The sequence below is a fragment of the Equus przewalskii genome, chromosome 1 (assembly GCF_037783145.1).
Source record: "Equus przewalskii isolate Varuska chromosome 1, EquPr2, whole genome shotgun sequence".
NCBI classification, from domain to species: domain Eukaryota; kingdom Metazoa; phylum Chordata; class Mammalia; order Perissodactyla; family Equidae; genus Equus; species Equus przewalskii.
The window spans coordinates 117,388,110-117,412,515 of NC_091831.1; the positions used below are offsets into that span (position 1 = coordinate 117,388,110).

General features: G+C 34.5%; 1 protein-coding gene and 1 non-coding gene across 51 annotated transcripts in view; one reads left to right on the forward strand and one right to left on the reverse strand.

The window, feature by feature from the left end:
* SCAPER (S-phase cyclin A associated protein in the ER) overlaps nucleotides 1-24,406 on the reverse strand; it is a 521,170-nt gene that overhangs the window by 273,207 nt on the left and 223,557 nt on the right. For all 50 annotated transcript variants that reach the window (XR_011526452.1, XR_011526476.1, XR_011526453.1 and 47 more), the window contains one exon: nucleotides 7,648-7,784. Coding sequence is in view for 47 of the 50 variants with exons in the window: in XM_070573827.1 (XP_070429928.1) it covers nucleotides 7,648-7,784 (137 nt within the window). In the remaining 3 variants the exon portion in view is untranslated. The remainder of the gene's footprint in view (nucleotides 1-7,647; nucleotides 7,785-24,406) is intronic.
* On the forward strand, nucleotides 19,688-19,793 carry LOC139078394 (U6 spliceosomal RNA). Its single transcript, XR_011531321.1, has one exon. It is a non-coding gene; the product is annotated as a U6 spliceosomal RNA (small nuclear RNA).

Below are 24,406 nucleotides of genomic sequence, written 5' to 3' on the forward strand. Positions count from 1 at the left end.
AACTCACACTGCTTAACAACAAAAAAACAAACAACCCGATCAAAAGATGGGCAGAGGACATGAACAGACATTTCTCAAAAGAAGATATGAATATGGCCAATAGACACATGAAAAGATGTTCATCATCGCTAATCATCAGGGAAATGCAAATCAAAACTACACTAAGATATCACCTTACACCCGTTAGATTGGCAAAAACATCCAAAACCAAGAGCGACAAATGTTGGAGAGGTTGTGGAGAAAAAGGAACCCTTATACACTGTTGGTGGGAATGCAAACTGGTACAGCCACTATAGAAAACAGTATGGAGATTTCTCAAAAAGTTAAAAATAGAAATACCCTATGACCCAGCCATCCCATTACTGGGTATCTATCCTAAGAACCTGAAATCAGAAATCCCAAGAGTCCCTTGCACCCCTATGTTCATCGCAGCATTATTTACAATAGCCAAGACATGGAACCAACCTACATGTCCAGAAACTGATGATTGGATAAAGAAGATATGGTATATATACACAATGGAATACTACTCAGCCATAAAAAAAGACAAAAGTGGCCCATTCACAGCAACGTGGATGGACCTCGAGGGTATTATGTTAAGCGAAATAAGCCAGTCAGAGAAAGACGAACTCTATATGACTCCACTCATAGGTGGAAGTTAGTATATTGACAAGGAGATCTGATCGGAGGTTACCAGGGAAAAGGGGGGGTGGGCGGAGGGCACAAAGGGGGAAGTGGTGTACCCACAACATGACTAACAAAAATGTACAACTGAAATCTCACAAGGTTGTAATCTATCATAACATTAATAAAAAAAATATGTTATTCATGTGAACAATAAAAGTTTTATTGTTATTTTAAAATTATTTAATAAATATTTTAAGATTTTCTCAGTTTTAATTTCTAATATGATAAATATTGGTAAGTATAATTCAGATAAACAAAAGCTCTTTAGAGTCCTCAATAATTTTTACAAATGCAAAATCCAAAAAGTCTGAGAACTGCTTTACCTGCTTTTAGGAGAATGATATGAGTCAAATTACACATATTATCAGAGCCTGTCATTTCCTGCCCAAGAAAGTTTCAAAGGTTCCATACAAGCCCCAGAACAAAACCTTAACTGCTTACATGTACTTGAGGACATTCCTGCTTTAAAAGTTTTATAATTGCTTTGTTTTGCTTTATTATTTTTTTTTTTACAAAAGCAACACAGCTCCATTAAAGAAAATACACAAATTTATAAAAATAGAAACTTTTTTCTAATTCCTATTGTCAAAACACACACACAAAACTATACTTTTGTGTTTTCTTTTAGTTTTTTTCTCTTTATACATTACGAATTTTTAAAGACAACTTTACATTACAATTTATGATTTATTCATTTTCAGATTATATATCATAAGCACATGCCCATGTTACATATTCTTCTAAAAACATGTGTACCATACTTACTTGATCATCTCCTTATTATTGGCTATCTAAACTGTTATCCAAGTTTTTGCTCTTATGAATACCAACACAACGAACACTCACAGACTGTTTTAATCTTGCTCATAATGAGTATTCCCTCTCTTAGAACAGTATCTGGTAATAATAAGAACTTAATATAACATGTGCCACATTTTCTTTGTATATATTTATTTTCATTATCATCATTATTATTATAAGTAGTCTTCCATGACTACACCCCAGTTATAACTAAGTTTATTTTCCCTGGAAGTCACCTAATAGTTATTTATACCTTTGTTCTGCTACTTTGGACACTCTATAAGGGTTATTTATATACACAATTCATCTCTATTAATACATTGTAAATAATACAATGTAATACCTTGTAAACGTCACAAGGGGAGAAATTATGTTTTATTCGCTTTTGTATGTTGATAATACAAATATTCAAATATATGTCGAATGCATTCCTTAAGGCCACAAAGTAAATAACAAAAACATAGAAAGGATGCATAAATGAGTGTTAAAAACAGATTTCAAAATTAGATTTAACATTAGATTTCACCTTCAAGTTCTAAATCAGAATCCTGTAATAGCTATTAGCCCTTAAGTCTTTCCCCTGCCTCTCTTCTGCTCAACTTAGGTCTCAATCTCCAAGGTTAGGCGCACTGGTCAATTCTGAACCAAGGATTAACCCTATTCAACACAAATTCAAGACAGACTGTGTGTACATCTAAATGTATGTCTATATAGATCTATCTCTATATATACACACACGAGGTAGCTATTCACTTTCATTTCTCATATATTCATTTATATGTACCCATATAATTATCTTTAGATATAGATACACACTCACACACTCCTCATAGTCCCCTCTCTCTCCATGCCCCATTTCAGTATATCTTCCTGACAGTCAAGTATTCTCAGAAATACGGATTCTACTAGCTGAGTGATTACCACTGGACATTGAAGGTGATATCCAAGCAGCCAATCAAATGTTGTTTTAACCAGCAGCTCTCTCACTTCTCCCGTTCCTACTTCTACTCAAACTCCAGTTCAATGACAATCTATTCCGAAAGTCTAGTTTCTTGCTTAATCTCTTCATTCTCTGTCCTAAAACTCAGTCTAGTAATTAGCTTTACTGCCATTCTTGCTTTTCTTAGTCCTCTCTCCCAACCTGTGGATCCTTTCCACCTAAATTCCAGAAGCAATCAAAGTGTGTATTGTCTGACAGTTCTTAGATATTAAGGGTTATTTTCAGTCTTTCTTCTGTTGCTTTCAGTTTTAGAAGTTTCTTTTGAGATATCCTCTAGCTGAGAGATTCTTTCTTGAGCCATATCCAGCCCAAGCTACTAATAAGCTACTATGACAGCGTTTTTAAACTGTAGTGGGTTTTTTTGAGTCTCTCTTAGAACTTCCATCTCGCTGCTTACATTGCCCATCTCTTCTTGCATGCTGCCTACTTTATCCATTAGAGCCCTCAGCATATTTATCACACTTGTTTTAAATTCCCGGTGTAATAATTCCAACACTGCTGCCATATCTGAGTCTGGTTCTGATGCTTGCTCTGTCTCAGCAAACTGTGTTTTGCCCTTTAGTATTCCTTGTAATTTTTTCTTGGTAGCCAGACATAATATACTGGGTATATAGAACTGTTATAAATAGGCCTTTGGTAATATGGTGGTAAGGTATGGGGGGAGAGGAAGAATTCTATCATCCTATGATTATGTCTCAGTCTTTTATTGTACCTATGCCTCTTAACTGTGAACTTCATAAGTGCTTCTAAATCTCCTTCCTTCCTTAAGGTGGGACAGGATGATCAGAGGGGGCTGAAATAGGATATTTCCCTTCTCCTTTCTCCCTCCACATGGAAGCCTAAAGGGAAGGCATTTCTCTTCCCTCAGGTCAGTTTAGCTCTGATAAAACACCAACAGGTTAGACTTTGGTTAAATAGTTTCTCCTGAGGGAGACATTTTCAAGAAGAATAGAATACTCTGGCATATTTCAAAATGGCTCCTACTCTCCCTGCTGAGAATAGAAGCATGATGAGATTTTTCTGTGATATTCACGGTGATAACCTGGTCAAGCTCCTGAAGGTAGAACTCACAAAAGTTTGCAGAAACCTGGAGTTTTGACTCTCAGACTTGTCCACATTGAGCCTCTAGAGATTCATCAATTACAATTCAGGTTTTCCTGCCCTAGTACTGGCTTGCCCAGAGGATTCTTCTTTTTTCTTTCCTTCTTTCATTTTTCTTTTTGTGGTGAGGAAGATTGGCCCTGAAGCTAACATCCATTGTCAGTCTTCCTCTTTTTGCTTGAAGAAGATTGTCCCTGAGCTAACATTTGTGCCAATCTTCCTCTATTTTCTATGTGGGACACCGCCACAGCATGGCTTGATGAGTAGTGTGTAGGTCTGCACCCGGGATCCAAACCAGGGAGCCCTGGGCCACCGAAGCAAAGCACGTGAACTTAACCACTACACCACTGGGCCAGCCATCCACAGAGGCTTTTGCTTTTGGGTTTTTCACCTGGTAAGCTGTGATTCTCTGTAATTCTCTCTCTCTCCAGTTTTTGGGGCAGCAGTATGCCCTGCTACCTCACTTCTCTTACAGAGCTAAGAAGAGATGATGATTTTTCAGTTTGTTCAAATTTTTACTTGTTGTTAGGATGGAGTGAGTGGTGACTTCCAAGCTTTCTTATGTGCAGGGTAAGAAGTATAATGGAATAACGTATGCCACTTTATGTTAATAAATGCAATAACTTTGACGAAATGGGAAAACTACTTGAAAGACACATATTACCAAAACCAAAGGAGAAACATTAAATATGACTTCACTGGTGAATTATATCTAACATTTAAACTAGAAATAATCGCAATCCTATAGAAATTCCTTCAGAAAATAGAGAAAAGAATAGTTCTCAACTCGTTTATTGAGGCCAACATTTTCTTGGCCAAACCTGACAAAGAGATTGGAAGGTAACTACAGATCAATATATATCACGAGCATAAATGTAACAATATTTTATAAAAAGTTAGCAAACCAAATCCAACAATACATAGAAAAGATAATACATAATGAGGAAATGAGGTTTATTCCAGGAATACAAGTTTGATTTAACATTCAAGTGCCAATATAGAGCTGTACACTTTATATGGGTGAATTACATCTCAATAAAGCTGCTTATTAAAACCAATCAACATAATGCACTCTACTGATAAAATTAAAAAGTACATTTCAATTTTTTAAAAAAAATTTTTAATAGATGCAGAAAAGGCATTTGAGAACATGGAATATCGATCTATGAAAAAAACTCACAGGAAACCAAGAACAGGAGGAAGCTTCCTCAACCTGATAAAGGTCACCTACAAAAAACTACAGCTACCATCATACTTAATGGTGAAAAACAATGCTTTTCCTCTAAAATCAGCATCAAAGCTTCTATTCCAAATTTTGCTGAAGGTGTAACACAGTGCAATGAACAAGAAAAAGAAATAAACAGTTTCATGTAAACATGTTTGTTTACATAAAGAAATCTTATAAGCTTATAAAACTATTAGAGCTCATATATCATCTTAGCAAGGTCTCAGTGTAGCAGGTCAAGATGCAAAAATCAATTGCTCCCACAAAGCTGGAGGGATTACAATCCCTGACTTCAAAAGAGACTACAAAGCTATAGTAATCAAAACAGCATGATACTGGTACAAAAACAGACACACAGATCAATGGAACAGAACTGAAAGCCCAGAAATAAAACTACACATCTATGGACAGAGAATCTTTGACAAAGGAACCAAGAACATACAGTGGGCAATGGAAAGGCTCTTCAATAATTGATGTTGGGAAAACTGGACAGCCACATGCAAAAGAAGGAAAGTAGACCATTATCTGACAATGGGTTAATATCCAAAATATATAAAGAATTCACACATCTCAAGAATGAAAAACAAACAACCTGATTAAAAAACGGACAGAGGATATGAACAGACATTTTTCCAAAGAAGATATACAGATGGCCAAGAAGCACATGAAAAGATGTTCAGCACCACTGATTACTAGGAAAATGCAAGTCAAAACTACAATGAGATACCACCTTACACCTGTCAGAATGGCTATAATTAACAAAACACAAAAATTATAAATGTTGGAGAGGATGTGGAGAAAAGGGAACTCTCATACACTGCTGGTGGGAACTGCAAAGTGGTGCAGCTGCTATGGAAAACAGTACAGAGATTTCTCAAAAAACTAAAAATAGAAGTACCATACAATCCAGCTATCCCACTACTGGGAATTTATCCAAAGAACATGAAATCAACAATTCAAAGAGACTTATGCACCCATTTCTTCATCACAGCATTATTCACAATAGCCAAGACATGTAAGCAACCCAAGTGCCCATTGACTGATGACTGGATAAAGAAGATGTGGTATACATCTACAATGCAATACTACTCAGCCAAAAAAAAGACAAAATTGTGCCATTTGCAACATGGATGGATCTTAAGGATATTATGTGAAGCCCCACTGAGAAGGTGCCATTTGAGTAAAGACCTGAAGGAGGTAAGGCAGCCAGCTATATGTGGGGAGAGTCATCTGTGAAGTGAAAACCTGAAGTACAAAAGCCCTGAGGTTTTGAGAAGAGAAGTGACGATCTGACATATTTTAACAGGCTCACTTTGCTTTAGTGTTTAGACTATACTGCAAGGAGGCAAGGGAATAAACAAGGAGACTAGTCAGAGGGCAACCACAATAATCCAGGTGAGCAATGATGGAGGCATGGTCCAGGGGGTAACCAATGAAGTTAGAGAGAGGTAGTCAAATTCTGAATATAATTCAAAGCAAAGCTAACATTATTTGAAGATGCAGTGGATGTGAGGTGTAGGAGAAGGAGAAAGATCAAGGATGATGTCAAGGGTTTTGGCATACACAACCAGAATAGAGTATCTGTTTTCTGAGACAGAGAAGACTATGCGACAAGGAGAGCTTTTGGTTGGGGGGGCGGGGGGGGGGGGGGGGGGGGGAGGGTGGTGCAGAGGAGAGAGCAGGAGCTTCTCTTGGACATACTAAGTTTGAGTAAAACTGAAGATATAAAATTGGTAGTCATTGGCAAGTAGAGAATATTTAAAGCCACAGGACTGAGTGAGCTCACCAAAGGAATGTGTACATTGAGAAAAAAAGAGGTCCAAAGAATAGGCTTTATAGCATTTCAGTGTCCGGAGGTCAGCAAGTTCTTAGCATAAACTAGAAATGAAGGTCAGTAATACTGTGAAGTATACAGTGAAACTATTTTTAGAAACTTGGAGAGAGCCCAAAAAATACAATCAAAAAAGCCTTTTCTATTCTTTGCTTGAATGAGTACTCTGTAGTTTTCACTGACTGTATAAGATGAAATGGACACTTTCTTTGATTACAGTCTGAAATTGGAAACTATAGATAGATAACCACTATTCATCATTATTCTAGAACTATATTTCCATGATCCCATGGATTAAGTTTCTCTATCTTTTGAGACATTTGGGAATAAAGGTCTAACAACATATTCAGGCTATCCTTCTTCAAACAGCAAAGACTTCTCTCCTAAGGAGGAGCTGCGTTTGTGTCCTCGACAAGAATCCTCAGTCATCAGATGGTGCTCAAAGCCTGCGAGGTAATGGTGTACTACACAGCTGTCTGATCCTCAGATGTCATGTGAAGGCTGATGATAAACTACAGGTCTGACAACTCACTTTCCATTTCAAGATATTTCTTGAACTTTTCCTTGTGACAGGCAACCAAATTGATTAAACCTAGTCATGGGATTTGACACTACAGCCAGCAGACTTCTATTTGTTGATTGCTATTGATTTTCTTTGATATTTCATTTAAAAATCAATAGTTGGAAAGAAAAATAGGCTTGGTTTACACATACTCAAACATACTACTGCATGCTGGAGGAGGCACAAGTTTGGCAGGGCACTGGCATCCAATTATAAGGAGAGCTCTTAACAGGTGAAAGCAAGGGCTTCAGATCGATATGCAGTTTTCTTTCTCAATCAAAGAAAGTGCCTATAAATTAGACTCATCAGTGTTATTTCACAGCTTTCTTGAAGCAAACAACTTTAAACTTTTTTAGGGGCAGGGGGTCTTCCTTGGATTTACATTAAAAAGGATACATCACTAAGAGTTTTTCTTTTGTTTTTAACGATATTTATGGTACCTGGAGTTCATCCGGGCTTTTATCTTTTTGGCTTTTTTTTTATTTTTTTGCCGTTCTTCCCCATCTTTCAAAGGCTCTGCTGGAGCTGCACTTTCAACCACAATGTCAATAATATACTTCTTTAATGAAAGGTGCTCCTGTAAGATAAATAAGTAAAATAATAATGATGATGATGATTAAAAATAACATAGCATTGCTGCAGACCACAGTGAGCGTAAAAGACTATATAGATGAAAGTAAAAGTAATCTCTATGAAACACTGGTTTCCACAATCGCTTTGGAAAACATTGAAGAAACTGATTTACTTGAGATTTTCAGTGACTCATCAAACTTTTGCTGCATACCGAATTGTGCTAAACGTTAAGGATACAAGGACTTATCCCTGTCCCTTGCAACCGCACAGCGTAGTAGGAGAGGTAAAATATATTCACAAATCTGGAACACCAAGCAATAAGCGCCAATTAGAGAGTTAAAGTGTTACAGGAGCTCAAAAGGGGAAACAAGTTCACTCAGGTTGAAGAGGAAAGATTTCAAGAAGGAAACACCTGGTCTATTATCCTTTGAAGGATGGAATGAATTTGAGCATATGGATATGGGGTATGTGTGTGCGTGTTTGGGCTGCGAGTTGGGAAACGTGGCAGGAGAGAGAAAGGAAAAGGACATCCCAGAAAACACAGGCAGAGATAAAAAGGTGGAATGTGGTTATCAGCCACAGAGATTGGTCTGGCTGGAGCACACAGAGTTTGGCCTCACTTCCCTCCTTATCCATCTTAGATTTTACAGCCCATCACTATAATCACTCCGTTGCATGTACACAACTCCCTTGCCCCTCTCTTGTTCTTTCATACTTTCATGGCAAAATCCCAACCCTAAATCCAACTCTGTCCCTATTCTGTGCCCCTACCTGAGCAGATTAATGTGGTTACAATTGCAAACCATGCTGACTACTGTCACTTTAAATTTATGACATAACACCTCAAATGGTCTCTAGTATCGCCAGGCAATCAAGCAATCTTAGACTATTTTATCCACACTCACCTTCCTAGAAATTATTTTAGACCCTCTCCTCAAATTTCTAACACCCTTAGCCCTGTAGACCACTTCCTGCTCCCTGATACTTTTTTCACTAGGCTTCCAGACATCACATTGTTCTCTTAACTCATCAGCTGCACCTTTTAAGTCTTCTTTGCTGGATCCTTTTTCTCTTCTTGACTGGCCAATGCTGGAGCATCCCAGAGCTATCCTGAGATCTTCCCTCTTCTCTATTCAAGCTCACTCATCAAGTACAGTGACTTGAAATATTATTTACACAAAGGCAATTTCAAAATTTTTATCTCTAGTCATGACCTCTCCCCTGAACTCCACTCCTATATCAAAGTGTCTCCCGAAAATCTCCACTTAGGTAGAGTATTTCCACCTCAAGCATTTCCAAAATAAGAGTCCACAACAAAACTCTTATGCTTTCCATATACATAAAGTTGCTCTTCCCAGAGCATTTCCCATTTCAGTAAATGGTACCCCATTTCACACAATTGCTCATATCCAATACATCAGCAAATCCTATTAGTTCTACTTTCAAATATATCCTAAAATTCATCCCAAATACAATCACTTCTCCCTACCACCATTCCCTCCTCTAAGGCATCATAAGCTCTCATCTGTATTACAATAGCCTCTTAACTGGTCTCCCAGGTTCTTTCTTTTTTTTTTTTGAGGAAGATTAGCCCTGAGCTAACTACTGCCAGTCCTCTTTTTTTGCTGAGGAAGCCTGACCTTGAGCTAACATCCGTGTCCATCTCCCTCTACTTTATATGTGGGACACCTACCACAGCACGGTGTGCCAAGCAGTGCCATGTCCACACCCGGGATCGGAACCAGCGAACCCCGGGCTACCAAGAAGCGGAACATGCGAACTTCACCGCTGCGCCACCGGGCTGGCCCCCCAGCTTCTAACTTGATCCACAAGTCTTGTCTTTACAAAAGCAGCCAGTGATGTTTTAAAACATAATCACAGCATATCACTCCTGTTATCAGAATCTCGCCTTTTCATTACACTTAGGGTAAAATTCAAAGTCCTGAAAGTGGCCTACTAAGCCCTACATCATTGACCTCTCTGACCTCATCTTATACTACTCTCTACTTTGTTCACTCCACTCCATCCACAGAGGAGAGGATGTCGTTATACCTCACATTCCATCAGAAATGTTACTGCCTCTGGACTCTATATATGTTGTTCCCCTACCCAAGAATATTCTTCTCCTGGGTATTTGCACAGTCTCAGCTAAAATGAACATCCAACTTTAAGTAACATCCTCTATTATTTGCCATCTCCTTATTATATTTATTTTCCTTCATAGGACTCGCCTAACATTAAATATACATTTGCAATTTCCAGCACTAGAATATAAAATTCATGAGGGCAATGACTTTGTCTGTTTTGCTCACTGATGTTTCTGTGTCTGGTCCCGTGCCTGGCATATGGCAGGCATTCAATAAGTGTGTGTTAAATAAATGAATGAGAAGAGGGAAATGTAATAAAAGCTAATAATAGTATTTATGATCAAATGAGTGAAGATGGTCAAAAGGTGTAAACTTCCAGTTATAGGATAAATAGATGCTGGAGATATAATGTACAACATGGTGACTACAGCTAACAATACTGTATTGTATATTTGAAAGTTGCTAAGAAAGTAGATCTTAAAAGTCTTCATCACACAAAAAAAATTGTAACTATGTGTGGTGATGGATGATAACTAAACTTACTGTGGTAATCATTTTGCTATATATACACATATTTTGATATTATATATTGTACACCTGAAACTAATGCAATGTTATATGTTAATTACATCGCAATAAAAAACATGAGGGTTTATTATGTAACATACATTGAACTAAGCACTTTACATATAACCAATCATTTAGTACTTTGAATTATACTTAGAACGTACTTAGAAGGTATGTATTTTTATATTCCCATTTTAACCATGAGAAAACAGGTACAGAGCTAAATAACTTGCCCAAAGTTAGGTCAAAATCATGACTGAGCGACTTTGTACGTAGCAAAGTGACAGAGCCTAAATTTAAATCCAGGCAGTATGGTTAGGGTGTCTAACTCTAGACTACTACCTTTAGAGATATGGCTGGAAAATGAGTCTGGGCCATAGAATTTTGCTCATAATGAAACCTTTCAAATCATAAATCTACCAAAAAAAACAAAAGAAAAACTTTATAGTCAAAGAGAGAAAATATTCTCTCAAAAGCAGAAGCAATTATTTTCTTTGATAAACTAGGCCTGTTGTAAAGGAAAAAACCTTTATACCTTGGTACTAATCAAAAGTGACATAAGTCCATATACATATATATATATAAATGCAACTTGAAAAAATAATTCAGGTCTCAAATCAAATGAAAGCAACAATATAAATAAATAAGTAAAGATAGTCCTCTTACCAAATTTCCTATGTGAAATCACCATCTTACATTCGATTTAGTAGTTATTATGTGATCATCAAAGGTCTAGATAAATTGCAAACAGTAGTTCCTATAATACTCACAACCCCATAGAATAGATGGCAATATGTTTACTTTTATAGATACTCAACAAAGGCTCGAAGAGGTTCAGTAGTCACAAAGCTCAAGGTCAAAATCACAACTGGCTGACTTCATAAGAACAGGCTTTTTCATTACTCCACATTCAACCCCCAACACTACTCATGCGGGCTGAGTGAGTCTGACATGTAATTTCCATCACCGTTCTAAGTGACATCTTCAATTTTGTGAAAGGTCCAATTATACTATTTTAAGTTGTATATAAACATCATTTACATATCTAACAGAATCCATTAAGAATCTTCATACACAAATGCAGGCAGTACATGGAAAAGTTTGGACTCTATCCAGAACTATCAAGAATCACATCTTTTGAAGACAATAAACATTTACTTACACATTCACACAAACACACACATGCATCATGCACTCACATTAACGTTAACTTTAAAAAAAAATCAAAACTAAAACCAAATGAGAATACATTTATACTTCTGTTTGACTTAATAGCAATTTTTTCTTAATACAAAATAAACACGTTAATTATAGAAAATATAAATAAAATTAAGAAATAAAAATATACTATAATTCTAATACCTAAAAATAATTATTTGAGTATACTCTTCCAGACATTTTTATTTGCATATATATTTTTATAAAAATGGGATGTACCAGTTTTAATATTTTATAATCTTGCTTGTTTCATTTAATATTGCAAATATATCCCTACCATTAATTAATATTCTACAACATAATCCAGTGGCTGTAAGGTATTCCATTTCATAAGTGTACCTACTTTTACTAAATGCTTTATTGTTAGATATTTGGATAATTTTTTATTTTCAATATAATAAACACCAGTGCAACAAACATTCCTGTAGTTAAATTTTAAACATATAAGTCTATTATTCCCTTATGATCAAATCATAGAACTGAAATTCCTGGGTCACAGATTAGATATATTTTTAAGGCTTTTCATAAGTATTCCCAAAGTCAACAACCAAAATGGGAATTAATTTATGTTCCCACAGTGATATGCCAGTACCTAGTGTTTCTGTTTTGTTTGTAAATCTGTCAATTTGTTAGCTGAAAGACTGGTATTAGTATGCTTGACCATTTGTTTGTATTTTGTCTTTGTGGCTTAAAATGTGTTTCTTGTCCAGCTTTCTATAAACACATTTCAAATTTTTATATATTTGCTTCTAGTTGTTTGCATTTTCTTTTTACTTTTCGTGAGAGATTGTCTTTTGGTGATTAAAAAAAAACACATTTTTGGATGTGACATAGGATAATTAAGTGTCAACTTTCCACTAAAACTATGAAGACTTTATACAGGAAGAAGGTTTGAGATGGCTTCTGAAGATAGAAAGCATGTACAAAGGAGATTTTTCAACACTGAGGAGTGTTTGAGAAAATTACAGCATATTGCTATAAGGAAGTATTAGTCATTAAAATGCTTATAACAGAGGATTCTGAGAAGATGAAGGCAGTGATAGCACAGTTTTAGATTTTCTCTGAATCATCATATAAAATAGAAAGAACAATTAGATAGCAAAAGTAAAACCCATAGAAAATATGTACAACAAAACAAGGTGACAAGGTATCTCCAATTAACCCCCAAAAGTGGGTGAAGACAAACTACCAACAGATCAGCAAGGTTTCAGGGTCTTTGAAGGAGAAATCAGAGGGAAACAACAGAGTGAATAATGAACTTGAGAACTCTAAAAAGGGAATCAGTTTTCCCTCAAGAGTTCAATAGGCCAATTTGAGAACAGTATCTAAAACTGAAAGGCATTTGCCCACTCCAGCACCAGGTGAGTGACAGATGCCTGCATGAAAGAGGTACAAGCAGTCTGGCGAAGGCTAGCTCCTATGAACTCTCGAGACTGAGCCATGGGAAAAACAGCTGGAAAAGGAATTTAACTGAGCAAATCAGGAATAATATAGACAAAGGGGAAAAAATGCCTAGATAAAAGCAGAGCAGAGAAACAGAATTAGGAAATTTCAGAAAGCAAGTCACTATATTTTTCACAAAAACAGTAGAAGAGGGAGTTCTATGAAGTCAGAATAGCCACCTGGAATCATGACTCATTCTAAAAGTCTTATAAAACTAATTCCACGTGAAAATAATCAACATAAAAGTATCAAAATCAAAGGCCAAAACTATTAAAAGGAAAATAAGTAGGATATCAACACTATACACAATGAAAACATACCAAAAAACCATGCACAGAATAGATCAAAATGTAACCTTCTATATCAAAATAAGCCAAAATGAATAAAGATTGCTCGTCAAGCCATGCTGTGGCAGCATCCCATATACAAAATGGAGGAGGATTGGCAGAGATGTTAGCTCAGCAACAATCTTCCTCAAGCAAAAAAGAGGAAGATTGGCAACAGATGGTAGCTCAGGGTCAGTATTCCTTACCAAAAAAAAGAAAAAAAAGGATTTGGGAGTAGTGGATAGAACGCCAATAAGGCAGAATTCACCATGAGTTTACTGTCGTTAGGACTAAGTGATGAGTACAGGGAGATTTGTCATACTATCTGTTTACCATTATGTATGTTTGAAATTCTCCATAATAACCAGTTTAGAAAACAGTCATCTTGTAAGGAAAAATAATTTGTACATGTGAATTTTAAAATTCCATGTTTGGCTTGCCAAAAGAAGTAAATGAAATCACAATATTCGTATCTCTCAAGGATGTAGCAGCTGAACTTAAAATGAAATTAACACGTTTATGCACTATTTGAGTGCTGAAAGTGTGTACTGCAAGTTTGAAATCTATTTTAAGGACAGAAGGAGACAATCTCCTGCAAAAAAGTAGAAATAATAAGGAGGTGCTTTACTGAAAGAAGTAGTGATATATTTTTATTGATCCAATCATCTTCCTTACCTGGTCTTCTTATGTTGGAGACTATGGGACACGGCAAAAGTTAATTGGCAATTACAGAATGATGAGTAACATAAGCCCCCTAAGAAACAGTGTTGACCAAAAAGAGCCAAGCTCTACTTTATGGAGCCAGTTAGAGATGAAGGTTCTAATACTCTTTACCTAATTCCAGAGCCCAATCTGTCATGATAGGAAGTACATCAGCAGGATCCATCCACTAGCTGGTAGGTTCCAAAATTAATCTTGCTGCTCAAGGTCCAGCATCCAGGATACTTGAGCAATCCTTGGGCACCTGTGTACACAGGCAGGCAGTACTCCCTCTCTCCCTAATCTATCCTCAGCAGTAGTCCATTCCATAAAATTTGGTTCCTTAATTGTTTTTCCTCCCTACTCATTGTTCTAGATGCCTGCTATGATCTGAGCCCTGCTCTGAACTCTAGAACCTCATCTTTGGGCTCTAATCCTTGGTTTCATCCTTTCTTAAAACCCCAAGGAACTAGCTAGGATCAGAAAAACACAGTGATCTCATCTCTTTTACTTGAAACATTGCTTGCTTCAAGTTATCTATAGCTCTAACCATCCCCAAATGGTGCTTTTCAGATATTGGTATCTCTGTCTCTGTTCTATATGAACAACCAACTAGTCTCACAGCCCAATCTACTTAATATTTAATGAAATGCTCAGTAAAAAAACCCCAAAACTTTAAATAATTTTACTTTTGAAAAGTTATCATAAGGAAATAGAGAGGTACAAAAATATTTCTCTATATTCACTGCAGTGAGATTTACAACAAAATATCAGCAGTAGAAAATTGACTATATAAATTATGGCATTAAGATTAGATACTATACATATTTGATTAATTTTAAACAATAGTAATGATATTAAAAACATTCATCACATAATGGTAAATAATTCAGGATTCAAATCTATGCAATGCAGTTTATATGTTAATAAGTGTAAGATTTACATATTGATATATAAAGAGCAGGAAATAATTAGATCAAAATGTTAACAGTAGGTATTACTTTACTTTTTCTCAAATTTTCTACAATTAATATGTATTATTTTAATTATTGTAAAATTAATGCTAATGAGGAAATGCAAGGAAAAGCAAGCTCTTTAAAGATAAGAGGCTTGGTCTATATAAGGTTATAGTTGCAGGTTTATTTGTGCTGTAGGAGAATGAATATAACTGTGTAAAAACTCACTCATCTTTTTCTGTCTACTCACAATTCTAACTATTATGCCACAGACACAAGGAAAAGCAAAATATACTCTTTGAGACACAGTATCTATGATCTACTTAGTCATTTTCAAAATAACAATCAGTCAGGACCAAAAATCATCCCAAAGGCCCCTGGAACTCCTTTCTTCCCAATATAATTGATAAAACACAACTCCTACCCTCACAGAATACTGCTCAACGCAACTCCTACTTTTCTACTAACAAGTCAGAAATGAGTCTTAATTGGCCATTCTGACTATTTCATACTGTTAATTCTAAAAAAGCATTGATAGGAGACACTGTTTTTCCTTTAGGCATAGAAAAGCAGATGGATGCAGTCAAAACAGCACTGAACTTTGAGTCAAGATATTTATACCAGGATAAATTCCTCAACTCATGACTGAGTGACTTCTCTGTGTCTCAGTTTCCTTACTAAGAAAATAAAGGGATTAGACAATAAATTCTGAAGTCGTCCCTTTTCTAACATTCTAAATACCAACATAACAAGTCTAAAAGCTAGCTAATGATGGCTAATTCCATATACACGCGCAAATTAAGTCTCGTCTTTAAGTCACAATTGTGATTTAAACAATATCGCTACAATATGAAATACTAATAATCTATATAGGAAACATATTTATACAGACATGATCTCATCAAAGTTTATACCCTTCTTATTTTTTTAATTACTTTTCATGACATACTATCAGACTCCCCCTAAAGGTTCTCATAATTCCGTATTTTTTTAAAGAAACAAGAAAAATTTAAGCTATACATAGGTTCATGATCTTTGGGAAAGAATGCAGAAGTTCTAAAAATAGGATAGGCAGAAAAATACAAATGACACAATATAGGATTTTACCAAACTGCTATTTTTAGAGTTCTCTCAAGTGTTACTTCAGAATAAACACATTTCATAAAATGTGGTACATCAAAGGATATAATCCGCTTCCCATTATTTTAAAATATTATAATACAGAACTGAGAATTTTTAAGGATGTTATTCTTCCTAGATCAAAAGGGTTTAAATCGGTCTCCTTTGAAAAAAAGGACCAAAATTTCTTTACAATAATACAAATGTATTTTTATTTGAAAAGCAAAAGTGATTTTTATAGAAATCCAATGTCACACTCAAGAGGCTTATTTCTCTGGAGCCAAAAGTTTACTTTAAAGAGCAGGGTAGATGCCAAGTTACTAATCTAAATAAACGAGCAATTAAAGCAAGGGTTTTCACATTTTGTTTGGAAAAACATTTTTCTCTCAACCTCATCCTGTACTTTCTCAATTTCGGAATCTGAAATTCAATGATATTGGTCTATTCCAGAATAAATAATGTTTTTCCTTAAATTCCAATCTTTTAAACCTGTCTGGCACAATGACAAATAAGATAAATAGGAGGCATTTTACATTTCCTCACTGCCTTCTACAAAAACTGGGGAAAGGTGGAGGCCTTGAGGCTTGGAACTTGTTTCTCTTGTTTCTCTGGATGATGACAAGGGTAAGAAAAGTGAGGAGTGAGGAGAAAGTGGGAGAGTGGAGAGATGAAGGTATCCAGGAAGAGAAGAAGAAGGAAAATTAAGAGAAAAAGAGGCAGAAGCAGATGAAAGAAGGGAAGAAATAAAGGAATACTCATCTAAAAACAATACAGTATTTTTAGACAGCACTTTACCATATATTTTGAATACCACCCTCACAGAGATAGCATATTCAAAATAATAAATTACAGTTTAGCTCATTAACAATTTATTAACATTTAATTAATTCATTACTCACTATGTGCCAAGGGTTTCTGCTAGCTGCTTACGTTAAAGAGGTACAATTCTCTGGATGTCACAGTTTTACTCAGAATAAGACCAAAGAATCTGTAGTAAACTATTACTCTGATAGATATCACTCCTCTCTATAAAACTACTACAGTAGATTATCCTCTAGAAAGAGTTCAGAGGAAAGCTGATTTGTAATTACTGATATGTTGGATGGCATTAGCCACATCAAATAAAGTATCTACAGATATTATCCAAATACTATTCAAAAATAAAAGTACCACATACAAAAATTAGTTAATTTATATTTAAAAAGAGTATGTTTAGAGATTTGTGAAACTGTGAAATTTATCACAGAGACAGCATAAAAAGAAGAGACTGGCTCCCGTGACATTATCTGTGTTTTGCTGGCACCTGGACTGATGCAGAATACACAAGCATGTGCTGAAAAAATGCTTAAAAAAATAAAATAAAAAGTTTGAGAATTCCATTATATTTAAATAAAATTTAAAATTCTGTCAGTCAATTTGAGAAAATCTGAAATGTAACATCTTTTATCAAAACAATGCCCTCTGTGACAGTATCATTTTGAAAAACATATATGACAACGACAACTTTTAAAGCTTAATAGGCTATTTTAATTATATAAAAGATTCAACTCTGGCAGGATATCTTTCTGCAGGTATAGAATTCACTTGTTTTTATCTATTACAAACCATGTATTATTTTGTTTGAAGTGACAGATGAGAAAAACGAACCTAACAAAATACTGTGAAACAGACACCATGCAAAAGACAAAAGGCCATCTTCTGATAAGGATGATAGTCCACCATCTGTCCCCTTGCCATTCAGTGACAATTACAAATACTCCATCACTTTCCTGGTAGGTGGAGATGATAAATGAGATAAAGACTTCTGTTGCAGATTCTGATGTTCCTTTCTGATCTAATCTGAGCTTTAACAGATGACTCCAAAGAAAGCCCAGAATTCAACAAGCTTTTAATTTATCATGCTGTGAAGATGGAGAAAGGTCTGAGCTCAACACTGCAACATGGAATGGTTAAGTTGTATTGAACCAAGCCTTGTCATGAAACGTGTTTTCTCAGAATTCTCAGATTTCAAATACAGCAAGTTAGATTACTATCAGCTTTCATCCTTAGAAATCATTTCAATATTATCCCAGTGACAATATCACCATAGATCACAAATAACATCACAGTTTCAATACAAGATCAAAGGGATAATAATGCTCAGAAACAGAGACAGAACTCCTTAGTTGTGAGAGGCTTTCATGGCCCTGGGTGAGAAGGGCTTGAGGGAATCAGCAGATTCACATCCTACTCAATGGCACCAAAATAAACATTCCTTTTAAGTCTATTAACTTCTTTTAAATGTTTAAGAAAAGGATACATGCCAAAATATAAATACATAGGTTAAAATAAAAGGATAGAAAAGGATATACTACTCTAACACTAGATAAAAGAAAGGTGGAGTAGCTATACTAATAATATACAAGGTAGCAAAGAAAATTATTTGGACTAAAGAAGGTCATTCCATAACAATAGAGGGGTCAAGTAATCAAGAGGACATAATAATCATTAGCATTTATGCATCTAAGAACACAGCTTTAAACTACATGAAACAAAAACTGATTGAACGGCCAAGAGAAACTTACACATTCACAATTAAAATCAAAGATTTTTATATCCCTCTCTCAAAAATTGATAGAAAAAAAGTTGGCAGAAAATCAGCAAGGATATAGTTGATGAGGAAACTTTTTGAGGTGACAGATATGTTCACTATCTTTATCATGGGTATGGTTTCATGGATGTATGGATATGCTAAAACTTATTAAATTGTAAACTTAGAAATAAGTACAGCTTAATATATGACAGTTATACCTCAAAGCTCTTTAAAAAGAGCAACAAATTTCCAATTTGTATGAATTTAGGCACTACAATATTGCTTGGAAAAAAGTTAAGTACAAAAAGATTACATATTACTTTTTTATAGAGCAGAAAACAACTAAAATAAAAGTCTACTTTTTAGGAATAGATCTAGATGCAAAAATAAAACTATAAAGGGAACAGGAGAAAAAGGAGGGAAAAGGGAGGAGAAGAACATAAAGGACACATCAAGCAACACTAACCAAACCCAGGTTTGTAATATTAATACCATACAAAAATAATCTTGAAGGAGAGGGATGTTTCATATTCTTAAAAAGTAAAATTTATCAGTAAGATAAAAAATATGGCCATGATGATAAAACTTTGTGATATATACACAACAAAATTTGATTTTAAACATAGAAAAAGACATGAGTAAATAATAATAGCATATTGGCAGTCTTTCCATTCTTGAGAAAAGGATATTAATGAGCACAAAAAATAGGTAAAAAAAAAAACCTAAGAATATTTGTGTAACAATGAACACATCTGATCTAATATATATTATATGTACCCAAAGAGAGAAAATATATTCTTGTTAAAATTTTATAAAGTATTGAGCTATAAAGAAAACCAATAAACTCCCCAAAGTAGAACCTATATAGCCATAATCTCCGACCATAATGCAATAAAAGTTGAAATTAAAAACAAAGAATAGTGCTCATTTTGGCAGCACATATTTTAAAACTGAAGCAACGCACAGAAGATTAGTCTGGTCCCTATGCGAGATGGAAATCAAATCCATGAATCACTTCACACTTTTAAAAACACACATGCATTCATATTCATAAAACAAAACAAAAAGCACTGCCATCTATAACCTTGGAAATATTTTTTTGCTTTTCTTTTCTTTTCTCTTTTTTTTGGTGAGGAAGATTGGCCCTGAGCTAACATCTGTTGCCCATCTTCCTCTGTTTTTTTTCTCCCCAAAGCCCCAGTACATAGTTGTATATCCTAGTTGTAAGTCATTCTAGTTCTTCTATGTGGGATGCTGCCACAGCATGGCTTTATGAGCAGTGTGTAGGTCTGCGCCTAGGATCCAAACTGGCAAACCCTGGGCCACCAAGGCAGAACACACGAACTTAACCACTATGCCACCATACTAGCCCCGGAAATACCTTTTTAAAAAGGAAATAAAAACTGAAATTAAAAAAGTTTAAAGTTCACTGATTACTTAGAAATAAAAGAAGCCTGTAAGAAATGTTTAAGGCCAAAATGAAGAAAACTACTTTACTAAATGACACACACACAAGCACAAATGCAAGACATAAGTAGACAAATATGCTGCTGGATGGAAGGAAAAAATTAATATTTAAAAGATGCCAATTTAATCTATAATTTTAACAAAATCTCGAATCAAAATTCAAAGAAGATTTTCTTAGCTTAACAAGTTAATTGCAAAGATTACATACAAATTGAAAAGCAAAGGAATAGCCAAGGCGACTTTGAAAAAGAATAAAGGGAACAAACTTACCTTATTAGGAATGGAAGCAAGACTACAGCAAATAATATCTACCTAATTCTTAGAAAAAATAATTGTCAAGCTACAAATCTATACCCAGTGAAATATCTTTCACAAACAAAAGTACATATAAATAAAAACAGAATTTCCTACCAAGAGATTTTGACTAACCCGAGCGGTGACTACACAGATAGTTGTTTCATTAATATTCTACAAACAGTGTGTATCTATCTATTTATCTATCTCACAGACTCTTCTGTGTATATAATAAATTTCACTAAAATATTTAAAAGTAGAAAAAATATACCATGCAAACTCTAAATAAGTGAAACTTGGTCTATCTATATTGCTGTCAAACAAAATAGACTAAGAATATTTTTCAGAGTTAGAAAAAATATCCCAATTTGCTTTGTGAATCTATCATGAACTTGATGTTAAAATCCCAAAGCAACAGCAGAAAAAAAGGAAAACTATACACTTAGAGCATTACTCATCCTAAAAAGTCATTTCAGAGTAAAAGGCTAAATTCATTAGGAAGATATACAATTCCAAACTAGTATGCTCTTAATAACATAGCCCCAAAATAAAAAAAAGCAAGAATTGACAGAAGAAGAAATAAATCTATCATCATAGTGGAAGACTTTAACCCCTTCAATCAGTAATTCAAAAAAACAGCAGATAAAAATCAATATGGATACAGAAGATTGTAATATCATAATTAATACGTTTGATAGACTAGACAACTTGAAAACAGACATTCTCTAGAAGAATATCGAACATTTACAAAAACTGACCATGTACTATGCTATGCCATATTTCAAATGATTTCCAAGACTACATTCTCTGATCTTATTGCAATTAAGTTAGAAATCAATAGACATAACTCCTATGTTTGGAAATTTCAAATCAACTCATGGGGCAAAGAAAAAATTATGAAGGAAATTAGAAAAGATTTAGAAATGAATAATAATGAAAATACTTTGTTTCAGAGAGCCCTAGAAATTAGTACCTTTAAGTATTTACATTAGAAAAAAGGTTGAAAATTAATGAGCCATGCATTCATCTTAAGGAGTTAGAAAAAGAGTGGCAAAATAAACTCCAAGAATGAAGTAAACAGGAAATAATGAAACCAAGAGGTGACATTAATGAAATAGGAAACAAAGAAGCAATAGACAGAATCAAAAAAATCAAAACCAAATCCTTGGAAATACTAATAAAATAGACAAACTTCTGGCAAGAATGATCAAGAAAAAAAAAATAAAGGAACAAATAAAAAATGTTATAAATGGTAAGGAGATACAGCTAAAGTTCTATATAAAAATCATAGAATACTACGAAAAATTTTTGCCAAGACCTTTGAAAAGTTAAGAAGAAAACATATAATTTCCTAGAAAATGAAAACTTACCAAAACAGATGTAGTAAATCATACAAAATCAAAATGCACTCAAAGAAATAATTACTAATTTAAAATCTAACCAACCAATTAGGATGGCTACTATCAAAAAAACATAAAATAATAATGTTGGTGAGGACGTGGAGAAATTGGTACCAGCCGTGCACAGCTTTCTGTGTGTGAGAAGTAGTGCAGCTGTGGTGGAAAGCAGCATGATGTTTCTCAAAATACTAAAAACAGAATTACCATATGATCCAGAAATCTACTTCTGGATGGATATTAAAATAACTGAAAGCAAGTGCTTGAACACATATTTGTACACTCATGTCCAGAGCACCATTATTTGCAATAGCCAAAAGGTAGAAGCTACCCAACTGCCCATCAACAAATGAATAGATAAACAAAATATGGTATATACGTTCAATGGAATATTATTCAGCACTAAAAAGGAAGAAAAATCTGACATATGCTACAATATGGTTGAAACTGGAGGACATTATGCTTAGTGAAATAAGCCAGTCACAAAAGAACAAATACTGCATGATTCCACTTATGTGAGGTATGTGAGATAGTCAAATCCCAAGACAGAAAGTAGAATGGTGGTTGCCAGGGCCTGGGGAGAGAGAGAATGGGGAGTTATTGACTAAAGGTATAGAGTTTCAGTTTTGCAAGATGAAAAGACTTCTGTGGATGGATGTTGGTGATAGCTGCAGAACAATGTGAATGTACTTAACACTACTGAACTGTACATTTAAAAAGGGTTAAGATGGTAAATTTTAAGTTATACATATTTTACCAAAAGTAAAAAATAGAAAAAAAATTTTTGCAAAAAACACATACTAGGAAAATACAATTTTATAGACACATTAAGCAAAACCTTCAAAGAGGAAATTATTTCTATTTTATGCAACCTGTCCCAGAAATTAAGATAAAAAATACAGGAAAAACTAGCCAGCTGAAATTATGAAGCTAATATAATCTTGCAAAGAGAAAAATTAGGAAAATCCTAAATATTTGCAAAACAAATTCAATTATGTATTCTTAAATCATGACGAAATAAGTTTAGTATCAGAAAAGCCATTAATGTAATATATCACATTAAAAAGTTAAATGAAAAAAGCAACCTTTCCGTAAGATCCAGAAAACATTCAATGAAAATTAATACTTATTATTTTTAATATCTTACAAAACTAGGGATAGCAGGAACTTTCTTAACGTGATAAAAGCCATTTATAGAAATCTGTAAATTAATTAAAACTGCAAATCAGAAAAGAAACAGGGCAAAAAAAAAACCCAGTCAATTTCACTCATCTTAAAATGCCAAGTTACTGAACTAGCTATCTGTGTAAACCTAAATCTTACATATTGATTAACACAGATGAAAAGGTGGCAAGAGTCAACTATCCATGCCGCAATTTATCTGTTCTTGGGGCAATTCTACGATGCCAAAAAGTCAACATGGACTTAAGAATACATGCACCTACCTAACAAATCTCATCAAAGTGGTCCTAAATAGAATCCAGTATGTGGTCTCCTATAATGGCATCAAAAAATATTGCAACAATTAAAAGAATAAAGGAATAAGGCTGTAACTGGCCAAAATAACCAACTTCACTATGAAGGCCTTTTATGCATTCATTTATCTAATTTTAAACATGAATAAAAAACAATGGACAGGATGCAAAAGACTCCTGAGCAAGATGGACAGGTACACAATCTCCAGTGTTTTATTTCTTTAAATTTTTAATGCTTTTGCTTTTATCAAAGTTACCCATGCACAAAATTTACACAGTCAATGATTCTGCTCTCCCACTTCTTTTCACAATCCAGAGGCACTGATGTAAGCTGATAATTTTATCTTTTTTCTATATATTCTTTAATATATATTTGTACTGCTACATCTTCATTTTTCAGTTTTAGAATTATCTATTGACTTGTCACCATAAAACATAAGAATTTAGCTCTATTCCTTGAACCTGGCCTCAGCAGCTACACACTATATCCCTCATATCACTCCATCTTCCAAAATGGAGGGGAAAAAAAGTGTTATCTAATTATCAAGGTGGCAGAAGTATGGGGTTTACCACATTACTTTCTGATGTTGAAATACTTGATAATCTAAAAACAATTTTTTTTGAGAGAGAGAACCAAATTGTAGGATTGTGAAAATTCTGTTTTATAGCTTTGTGATTTTCCTGACACAATAGATATGCCTACTTCACTGATTCCGAGAGAGGCCAAATTGACAAAACAATTATTACTAAAATTCAGTAATTGTGATCAGAGATGGGCATTCCCTGCTCCTCTATAAATACCTACTTTGGAACTAAAACAATGGTCACTGTGTTTCAGATAAAGAACCTAATAAAGTCTTAATTAAAAGCATTTATAATCAATAGCTTATAAAGAAAAAATAGGATAATTATCTAAATTAGGCAGGTAAAATACTAAACTTGCCATCTACCCTCATCAGGGCAAGAGAGTTCTCACTCATAAACTCCTATAAATAAACCCACTTCT